At 35.2% G+C, this 11,575-nt stretch overlaps 1 protein-coding gene across 3 annotated transcripts in view; it reads left to right on the forward strand.

Moving 5' to 3' along the window:
* Col4a5 (collagen, type IV, alpha 5) overlaps positions 1-11,575 on the forward strand; it is a 206,710-nt gene that overhangs the window by 127,874 nt on the left and 67,261 nt on the right. For all 3 annotated transcript variants that reach the window (XM_013025877.1, XM_013025879.1, XM_013025878.1), the window contains exons 22-25: positions 7,579-7,671; positions 9,588-9,658; positions 9,920-10,111; positions 10,963-11,131. In XM_013025877.1, the coding sequence (XP_012881331.1) occupies positions 7,579-7,671; positions 9,588-9,658; positions 9,920-10,111; positions 10,963-11,131 (525 nt within the window). The remainder of the gene's footprint in view (positions 1-7,578; positions 7,672-9,587; positions 9,659-9,919; positions 10,112-10,962; positions 11,132-11,575) is intronic.

Consider the following 11,575-nt stretch of genomic DNA (forward strand, 5'->3'; position numbering starts at 1 on the left):
GCCTGCTGTGTCTGGCTCCTTGGTCCCGGACTCTCTCTGTGAGTGCTCAGTTATGGCCCCGGCTGCGTTCTCCGCTGTGACCCTGCCGCCGCCACCGCGGCGGCTGCTGGCAGGCGCTCAGACGTGTCTTTTTGCCTTGGCTTTCCCTCTCTTGTCTCACTCTCTGTCCTGTGATGGCACACTTGATGTGATTCTCTGGCTTAGGACTGTTCACTGGAACTCTAAAACTGCTTTCTATGTGAGAGCTTGTTCAGATTCCAGCTTCTCCTCCGCCATCTTCCCCTGTCATTAATTTCTTTCATCAGTGTTTTACAATGTTCACCTCTGATTACATATATCCGTAGGTATCTTTTTTGGCTATTATAAATGAGACCATTTTCTCGATTACTATTTCAGATAATTTGTTGTCAGTACATTGCAATGTAACTGGTTTGTGTATGCTATATTTGAATCTTGCTATTTTGGTGAGTTTATTAGCTTCTTTAGTTTCTTGGTAAAATTTGAAATTCTATATATAAGATCATGTCAACTGTATGCAATAACAATTTAATTTATTTCCCAATTTGGATGCTCTTCTTTTTTTTTATCTTAGCTAATTGCTCTAGCTAGAACTTCCCATGCTGTAATGAATAAAGATGATGAAAGTGAGGATCCTTATATTCTTTCCAGATCTTAGAAAACACTTTAATCCTCACCATTCAATATTATGTTACCTGTTGTCTTATTGCACATAGCTGTTATTATATTATGAAATGTTCTTTGTGGACATGTTTTGATTAACATTTTTGTCATGAATGAATTTTGAATTTTATCAAATGCCTCTTCTATGTCAGTTGAGATGATTGTGTTTTTTGTTTTCTTTTATTGATAGGGTATATCAGTTATTTTATTTTCATATATTAAGCCATCCTTGTGTTCTTGATGTGAATTCTACTTGATCATTTTGAATAATCTTTTAAATGTGGTATTGGATTTGGTTTGCTTATTATTTTATTCATAGTTTTTATGTCTATAGTCATCAATGTTATTTGTCTGCAGTCTTCTTTTTGTGGTGTACTACTGATTATGGTGTCAAAGTTATGTGCACTTCATCAAATATGTTGGTAGAATCCCATCTTATACTAGTTTTGAAATAACTGGATGAAAATTGGTATTAGTCCTTTAAATGATCGGTAGAATTTGGTATCGAAACTATCTATTCCTATGCTTTGTACAATTAGGAGGCTTTAATTGTTGCTTCAACCTCATTACTTCTTATTAGTTTACTCAGATTTTCTATGTGTTCATATTCAGTCTTAGTAAGGTTTATGTCTAGAAATATATTTTTTCTAGATTATCAAATTTGTTTACATATGGTTTTTCATAATAATCTCCAACGATCTTTGTATTTACAAGGTGTTAAAATGTTTTCATTTCTTTTGTTTTTATTACTTTTCAATCTTTTTTCTGTTTCTTAGTCCGGCTAAGAGCCTGTCTCTGTTGTTTACCTTTTCCAAGATTCAGTTCTTTGTTTCACTCATTTCCTTTTAATCCTCATTTCATTTATTTCTTCTCTAATCCTTATTATTTCTTTCCTTCTGGTAACATTGGATTTAATTTGTTCTATTTTTTTCTCATTCATTGAGATACTGTGATAAATTCTTAATCTGAGATTGTTCTACTTGTTTGATGTTGCACCAATGACTTATAAGTTTATCTCAGTGCTGTATTTGTTGGATACCATAGTTTTGGGTATGCTATTACTCCAGTTTCTTTGTGTGTGTGTGTGTGTGTGTGTGTGTGTGTGTGTGTGTGTGTGTGTGTGTGCAGGTCCTAGGGCTTGAACTCTGTGCCTGAGTGATTTCACTAAGCTTTTTTGATCAAGGCTGCTACTCTATCATTTGAACTGTCATTCCACTTCTGGCTTTTTGGTGCTTAGTTGGAGATAAGAATCTCACAGACTTTCCTGCCTAGCCTAGCATCAAACTGTTCTCCTCAGATGTAACCCTTCTGAGCAGAATTACAGGTATGACCCAAGGGCACTTGACTCCAATTTAAAAAATGTTTAATTTCTTTCTTATTTGATTTATTTTTTGTTCAAAGCCAAGTTGTTTAATTTTCATGTATTTGAATAGTTTCCAAAGTTCATATTGTTACTGATTTATAGCTTCATTACATTGTGATCTAAGAAGATAGTTGATATGATTTAAGATTTTTTAAATTTGTTGAAACTTGTTTGTGGCTTACCTGATCTGTTCTGGAGAATGTGAAAACTATGCATGCAGCAGCTGTTGAATGGAATGTTCTGATGATGTCTTTTAGATCCATTTGCTTTAAGATGCAATTTACTCAAGTTTCTTTGCTGAATTTCCTCTCTGAATGCTCCTCCCATTGGTTTAAGTGCCCAACTTTTCTTTTATCTCTCTTTTTCAATCTATTAATACTTGCTTCTTGTATTTAGGTTCTCCAGTACTGTGTGTGTGTGTGTGTGTGTGTGTGTGTGTGTGTGTGTGTGTGTGTGTGTAGAATTAATTAGCTTCTCATGCTGAATTGATCCCTTCCCTTTATCATTATATGATGTTGATAATTAGATGGTCTTGGGGCTTGAACTCAGGGCCTGAGCAAAGTCCCTGAACTTTTGTGCTCAAGGGTAGTGCTCTACCACTTTGATTTTTTTTTTGGTCCCGTCGTGGTGCCTGAACTCTGGGCCTGGGCGCTGTCCCTCAGCTCTTCAGCTCAAGGCTAGCGCTCTACCACTTGAGCCACAGTGCCACTTCCGGCTTTTTTCTTTTTGCTTATGTGGTGCTGAGGAATCGAACCCAGGGCCTCAGGCATGCAAGGCAAGCGCTCTACCACTGAGCCAACTTCCCAGTCCTCTACCACTTTGAGACACAGCTCCATTTCCAAGTTTTGGTAGTTACTTGGAGATAAGAGTCTCATGGACTTTGATGCCTGGGCTAGCGTTGAACTGTGATTCTCAGATCTCAGCTTCCTGTATAGCTAGAATTACTGGGATGAGCCACCAATGCCCAGCCATTTGATGACTTTTCATGTCTCATTTTATTGATTTTAATTTCAAGTATTTTATAATGTCAGTATCACTACTGCTTTCTTTTGTCTTCTATCTGTATAGAACATTTTATTTCATCCCTTTATTTTCAGTCTGTGGATGTCCTTAGATATGGAGTGACTTTTTTGTAAACTACCTACAGTTGGGTATGAAAAACCAACTCAGTCACTGGGTCTTTTAATTGAAGAATGTAATCCATTTACATTCAAGCTAATTATTGATAGATAAGGTCTTCTTATGTCTTGGCCATTATGTAACTTTTGTCTTTTGCTATTTTTTTCTTTTTATATTTCCCTTACAATCTTCCTTTGTTGTTAGTGAATTACTCTAATATGTATTTTGATTTCTTGCTGTTTATTTTTGGTATTTTATAGAATAATTTTTTTACATAAGGCTTACAAAAAGGACTTTAAATGTAACAAGCTGTTATAAAATGATGCCAATGTATTTAACCTGATCATAAATATAAAAACAGAACTAAATTAATTGAAGAACTAGGGATAATATAAACATAAGAAAACTTTTCAATTATATTCAATTTCTCCCTCTGTATTGAAGTTTAGATATCTCATTTTATGACCTTACCACTAAAATAGTATTGTAGCACTATTATATTGTTTTGATTTTTAGTGTTCATATTAAAGATATGAATGGTGTACTTACCATGCTCATAATATTAGTGTTCTAATTTTTGTGTTCTAGTCCTGAGGCTTGAACTCGGGGCTTGGGTACTGTCCCTGAACAGTTTTGCTCAAGGCTACTGAGCCACAGTGCCATTTTTGGCTTTTTGGTAATTGTTTAGAGATAAGATTCTCATGGTGTCCCTTAATCAGGCTGTTTTCTAACCATGATCCTCAGATCTCAGATCTCCTGAGTATCTAGAATTACAAGAATGAGTCAGTGGCACCTAGCTGAGTATTCCAAAATTGCTTCTATAATTACTCTTGCTATTAAGGTTTTCTTTAGTCTTCCTATGATTTCTTTTTCTTATTTATGTCTCTTTCTTTCAAATTGAACAACTTTCTTTAGCATTTGTTTTAGAATTGGTTTGGAGCAGATACATTCTCTGAACTTTTGTTTGGGAAACTGTTCATCCTCTGTTCATTTCTAAAAGATAGCTATGCTGAGTTCAACATTATTGGTTGACAGTTTTATTTTTTTCTTCAACATTATGCAGATCTTACACTATTCACTCCTGGCTTGTATGATTTCTGCTGAGAAGTCAACTGTCAAGCAAATTGAAGTACACCTATGTATTGTTTCTTGTCTTGAAAATCTTTTGCATTGTGAGAGTTTGGTTATAACTATTTATTCTTTTTTTTTGGGGGGGGGTCCGGTCGTGGGGCCTGAACTCTGAGCCTAGGCGCTGTCCCTCAGCTCTTCAGCTCAAGGCTAGCGCTCTACCACTTGAGCCACAGCGACACTTCCGGCTTTTTTCTTTTTGCTTATGTGGTGCTGAGGAACCAAACTCAGGGCCTCAGGCATGCAAGACAAGTGCTCTACCACTGAGCCACCTTCCCAGCCCCTATTTATTCTTAAACATACTCTAATCAAGATTTCACCACTCCATCTCATTCTTTTTTTGTCTTTAAAATGATTTATTCATATATATATATATATATATATATATATATATATATATTGTAAAGATACTATACAGAGGGGTTAGAGTTACATGAGAGGTAATGAATACATTTCCTATTGAGCATTGTCACCTCCTCCTTTGTTTATCCATCTCATTCTTTTGCCTAACACTCACAGATCCTAGGCAAAATCATTAGTAGCTCCCACTTTACTAATACAAATGTTAAGTCTCAGTCTTTTTACTTACTTGTTTTGTTCACTGTGTTAACTCTATCTTCACTTGGTTCTCACATATTGCATTTCCCAGTGTTCTTCATAGCTTCACAGACATTTGCATTTAGTACATGTATACATAATGTATTTATAATATACTCATTTGTCCGTATGCATGTGTGTATACTATATAGTATACGTATATGTGAATATATTTTACACACATACCTATATTTCCATATATGTGTGTATGTATGTATACATTTATATCTTGCACATAGGTACCTACTAAACCAAAATATAGAATGTTTCTATGACAAGTGAAAACTTTCTTGCTCCCCTTAGTATCAGAAAAACATGACTACTATTTTTATGCTCTAATTATATATCAGTTATCCTAACCTAGTATTTTAACTATGAAATATGACAATATTTTATTTATAATAGTATTTTTCACTGCTCTTTGTTATCCCATTGTAAAACTCTTTCTCAATATGCATTTTAATGTCAACAGACTTGATCTGAGGCTATTATGACAAAATCGGAAATGATCATTCTTGTACATGTTTTTAAAATAGGATATAAGTCTTTCTGTTGTGGATATACTTGGGAATAGAATTGGTAGGTGTAGGTTTTATTTTGTAGGTAGCAACAAACTATTTCCCAAAGTTATTTTAAGTTTATATTTCCCTGATGACATTGATAACAAGCTTCTTTCTTATAATTTTTACAGTCCTCTTTGTAAACTGTCTTTTTATCATATTTAATTTGATTGTTGATCATATATATGTTGGGTATATATGCATATGTGTGTGTATATATATATATATATATGTGCTTGATAGTTACCAGTTGCTATATATGTTATATATGCTATATAATACATATAACATAGATGTTATAGGCCATACCAAATATATATCCCCTACATTATATATAGCATATTTAACAGAAGCTATTAATATTATATATATATATATATCCTACCATTCTGTGACTTGCTCTTTTGTGTCTTTTGTTAAATAACTCATCAATAAATGAAATCATCATGTAATTGTAACTCCCCATGTGTAGCATATTTACAATAAAATCAAATTAAAAACAAATCAAATGTATTAAATTCCTGCTATATGGTTAGTGATGTTTATAACATGTTCTAGAAATCTTTGCTTATCGTGAAGACTTAATATTTCTTTGTGTTTATTTCTAGATGCTTTATCATTTTACTTCTGTATTTTGATCTTTCATCTAAGTTCATTTAATTTTTTGTATAGTCAGAAGCAAGGATTAAAGCTCACTTTTCCCCTTTGTATATGCAGTTACCTCAGTACCATAAAATGCAAGTCCCTCAATTTCTCCAATGATTGTATTAGTACCTTTGTTGTAAATTATTTGACCACATATGTGTGAGTCTGTTTCTGACCTCTGTTCTGTATTGTGTCTATTTGTTTTTTTTGCTTTATAGTAATTATTAAATATTCTAGGTTCTTTGTATTTTGCATACATCTTAAAATTATATAGTCACTTTTTCACTGTAAATGCCTTAGGGTTCAGCTCTTGTTCTCTTCTCTATCTTAAGATGATTTATCCAATTTTGTGGCTTTTAAATATCATTGACTTGGCAGTGATTTCTTAATATGTGTCTCCTGTACAGATATGTCTGTTTTGTTCTATATGTATATATCCAATGTCTTATTTTCCTTTTTTTAACTTGACATACTGATTATGGTCCTCATTTTTGCCACTGTCTCCCTGATAATCACTGAACTCCCACTTTTCCCCTCTTACTTAAAAATCAGGCAACTTCAACCTTTTATTTTCTCAGGATAAAACTCTTGGAGTCATCTTGGATTGGCATTTTCCTTTTTATCATATTATGAGCCATGAGAGCATCCTGTTGGCTCTACTTTTAAGATTGTTCAAGACCTCACCAATTCTAATCATGTTCTTTGCTTTCACTCTAGAAATGAGTACTATCTCTTTTCTAGATCACAGCTATAGTACATTACATGGTTTCCATCCTTGTCCTTAGCATCTATTAATAACAGCTAAATAATATCTTTAAAACTTATTTTATCATGTTCTTTTCCTGTTTAAATTGTTTACTAGTTTCTCTTTTCACTCAGAGAAAAAGCTAATCTTTACTGTAGCCTGTATGATGCTTTGTGGTAGGACACTCCTTATAACTGTAAACTCTGATTCCACTTCCTCATTCTGCTCCGTCAATGCAGTTTAGTTGCTGTTCTTTGTATGTGCCAAACATGACTATTGTCATATACTGTCTAGTCAATTACCTCGATCCTGACCCCATCCTATTTAAATTAACAACCTGCCTTCCACCCACCTGCCTCTGGCATAATCAGCTCTACTATTTTTCCTACAAACATACTTTAACACACTAAAAGCTAAATATGTTTACTATGCTATTAAAATCCTTCATACATATTTTAGTAATTTAGTACCTTCATTGTTTACTTTCTCTTTTGACCAGTAAACAATGAGCTGTATGAAGGCATGTGATCTTGTTTGTTTAATTTATCTATGTAGTACAAGCACCTAGAACAGTTCTTAGCACATAGTAAGCACTCAGTAAATATTTCTCAATCAATACTGGATTTAGGCTTCTCTAACCACACTGGTGGATAAGAATACTAAAACTTACTGTTAACTTCTTTAGAATTTGTCTAAAGCAGCCTTAAGTACTATTTGTTTTCTGTTTTGATTTTCACCAGGTGATAAAGGAGACACCTGCTTCAACTGTATTGGAACTGGTATATCGGGACCTCCAGGACAACCTGGTTTGCCAGGTCTCCCAGGTCCTCCAGGTAAAGCATTCAGATTAAAGGCTGGGAATGTGGCTTAGTGGTAGAGTGCTTGCCTAGCATGCATGAAGCCCTGGGTTTGATTCCTGAGAACCACATAAACAGAAAAGGCCAGAAGTGGTGCTGTGGATCAAGTGGCAGAGTGCTAGCCTTGAGCAAAAGATGCTCAGGGACAGTGCCCAAGCCCTGAGTTCAAGCCCCAGAACTGGCCAAAAAAGGCAATCTTTTTTAAAAAAATTTTTATTATGAAAATACTGTACAGAGGAATTATAATTACATGGGCAAGATAATGAGTACATTTCTTATCAAGCATTGTTGCTCCTCCTTTGTTTCCTCTTCCTAGCCCTTCAAAAAAGGCAATCTTTTAAAGTATTTCTTAATTTTATTTCAGTGAGTTCATAGATGTTTAATGTTTTTAGTTTCTTGTTTTATAGCCAGTAACTTATATGTGTAAATAAATATGAAATAGTTCTGTTATGAAGTAGGCTCTTGTTTCCTGAAGCTAACAAAATTTCCTATGACAGCATTTTGACACTATTCCAGAAACTATACCTTTCCAGTTTTCCACATGGAAAACTACATAACATACCAGTCAAGCTTCTTTCTTCCAGAAAACTTGTGCAAAGTTCCTAATACTTGGACCTTGAGTTAGTTTCCAGTGGCAGAGCTTCTTTTCATTGGGGATGTCACAGGCAGTTATTGAATTACAAGTTTTCTGTTGGAGTCTGGCAACCAACTGACAATATTCCTCTATCTGTAACTCTTCCTTCCTCATTTCTAATCAAAACCATATCCAATATTTTAGACCCAAGTGATTTACTCAATTACCTATTTGTATATCCTATCTCTTACTATTTCTTGAGCTCATACTTTATGTCAAAGTCTAGACTGAGAATAGATACCAGCTTTATTAATTGTCTAATATGTGTGTCAAGAACATTAATTCATTAGGAACTTGGCAGTAAATCCAGCAAGTCTGGGCGTCAGCCTCTAGAAGTTATCAACCTAGCCATGTACTGCTAGCCTAGTGGTATAAAACATGGGAGTAAATCAGAATCACCTAGAACACTTGTTGAACTCCAGATTGTTGGGCACCACTTCTTAAGTTTCTAATTCAGTAGATAAAATTGAACAATTACTTGAAATGCTCAAATGTAGCATTTCAAACTAGTATTCAGGTGACTGATTTATGTGGAGAGTTACTGTTTTTGTCAATTTATGTGGAGAGTCACTGCAGTGAACATTTCTCATATACCAAAAGTTAGGAAATGGTAGACCAACGAAAGCACTGATTAATGACCTAGGAAATGTTTATAAATGATAGTAAAGATGCATAGACTGTTCTTTATTTTTTCTCTTTGGTAATGGATGATTATAGGAATTCAAGCATTGTTTAATGTGTCACTTGTAGCTGCAGGTTCTGATAAAAGCTACTTTGAAGTTAGTAATATCAAATGATAGAATATTTTATGAGGCATAAAATGCTAAACTTATTTGAAAGAAAGGGTGATTTCCTCATTTTAAATAAATAAAAGAGTAAAATAAAAATGCAACTTAAATGGGATAGAATGGGGTTCATATTTTAAAACTTGTATTCCAAGCCAGGTGCCACTAGCTACTCAGGAGACTTAGATCTGAGGATCATGGTTCAAAGCCTGCCCAGGCAGGAAAGTCTATGAAACTCTTATCTCCAATAAAACACCAGAAAACTGGAAGTGGTGCTGTGGCTCACATGGCAGAGTGCTAGCCTTGAGATGAAGAGCTGAGGGACAGTGTCCAGGCCCGGAGTTCAAGCCCCATGACCGACAAAAACAAAACACACACACATAAAACAAAACAAAAAAACTTGTATTCCAGAGTTGATGGTTTCTATATGAGTTCTGTCAGACTTCCCATTCACCTTATTTTGTATGTACTAGGATCTCTTGGCATTCCTGGACAGAAGGGTGAAAAGGGACATGCAGGAGCAACTGGTCTGAAAGGATTGCCAGTAAGTTTTGAGTATATAATAAATCAAGAAGTGAAAGGAAGCTATATATACTTTAATTTTCAGCTATGGATATATGTAGTATTACATATTGTAAAATGTCTAATACTTATTAATAGCCTATATTATATATTAATATGTTCTCTAATAAATTTAGCTTTTTACAGTAAATTTTATTTAATTGATTATAAAACACACCCATGCCTCACCTAATTTGATATTCTGTATGCTGAATGAATGTTCTCATTTTTTCCTTCAACTCAGGGCATACCAGGAGCACCAGGTACTCCAGGCTTTCCTGGATCTAAAGGTGATCCTGGTGACATCCTCACTCTTCCGGGAATGAAGGGTGAAAAGGGAGAGCTGGGATCTCCTGGAGCTCCAGGGCTTCCAGGTTTACCTGGCACTCCAGGACAGGATGGATTGCCAGGGCTTCCTGGGCCCAAAGGAGAGCCTGTGAGTTGATTTGTTATTCTTGCTATTATGATATGAAATTGTCACAAATATTTCCTAGGGACTGGGAGTGTGGCTCAGTTGTAGAGCTCATGGTTAACATATGTGAGGCTCTGGATTTAATATTCCCATCAAAAAAGTTTCCTTAATTAAAACACACTCAAAAACTAAACATAAATGAACAGTCCTTTTTCTTTCTTTTTTTCTTTCTTTCTTTCTCTCTCTCTTCTTCCTCCTTCCCTCCCTCCCTCCTTCTTTCCCTTCCTTCCTTCCTTCCTTCCTTCCTTCCTCCTTCCTTCTTTCCTTCCTTCCTTCTTTTTCCTTCCTTCCTTCCTTCTTTCCTTCCTTCCTTTCTATCTCTTTTTCTGTCCCTCTCTGTCACTCTTTCATGTGGGTTTTTTTAATTAATTTTTTTGTTTGTACAAAGGGGTTTCAAGTCAGCATGTCACTTTGTGGACAGAGTACATATTGATCAACAGCACTCCTTTCTTTAGAGCCTCATTTTGTGCATGAGACAAAGCCTGTGATACTTAGATGGGTAGTATATTTTATAACATGTTAGCTAGACTGTAACTTTCTTGACATACTAGGTTATGAACTTCATGACAGCACAAATTCTAGTGAATTTGTATTCTCTGCTGTATCACTAACACCTCAAGGAAGAGCTTATATTTTTGTTGAAGGAATGAACAACTAAGTAAAAGAATCAGACAAACCATCCTATGATACTATATGGTTATATAACTTGTAAGAACTCCTTATGGTTATATACAATTTCTGTTGTATTCAGTCACATTGGTTCATAGATAGTTGTTTTATCTATGTATTTGTGTATTAAACTTTTCTATTTTCAGGGTGGAATTGCTTTTAAGGGTGAAAGAGGTCCCCCTGGAAATCCAGGCTTGCCGGGTCTCCCAGGGAATATGGGCCCTATGGGCCCAGTTGGTTTTGGCCCTCCAGGCCCAATAGGTGAAAAAGGCGTGCAAGGTGTTCCAGGAAATCAAGGCCAACCAGGAATTCCAGGTAAGTTTACTATGGTTATTTTGCTGTAAATTTGATTTTCTTTTTACTTTTTATTTTATTATTGTGAAAATGCCTTAGAGAGGGGTTACAATTACATGGGCAAGGTAATGAGTACATTTCTTATCAAGCATTGTTACCTCCTCCTTTGTTTCCCCTTCCCATCCCTTACTATTCTCCCCCTCCCCCGCCAAAGTTATAAAGTTAATTTTTCGACATGACTTGTACATCTCATTGTTGCAATGGGTTCACCTGTATTCCTATTTAAACGAGTTGTTTCTTTCCCTTTCCCTCCACAAATTGTATCAACAGGGGTGAAAACAGGGGTTATACTGTGGGGGAGGGACATACAAGATGAATGGATCAAGAAAATGTGGTATATACACAATGGAATTCTATGCCTCCATCAGAAAGAATGACATTGCCCCATTTGTTAGGAAATGGAAA

The sequence above is a fragment of the Dipodomys ordii genome, unplaced genomic scaffold (genome assembly GCF_000151885.1).
Source record: "Dipodomys ordii isolate 6190 unplaced genomic scaffold, Dord_2.0 Scaffold88, whole genome shotgun sequence".
NCBI lineage: Eukaryota > Metazoa > Chordata > Mammalia > Rodentia > Heteromyidae > Dipodomys > Dipodomys ordii.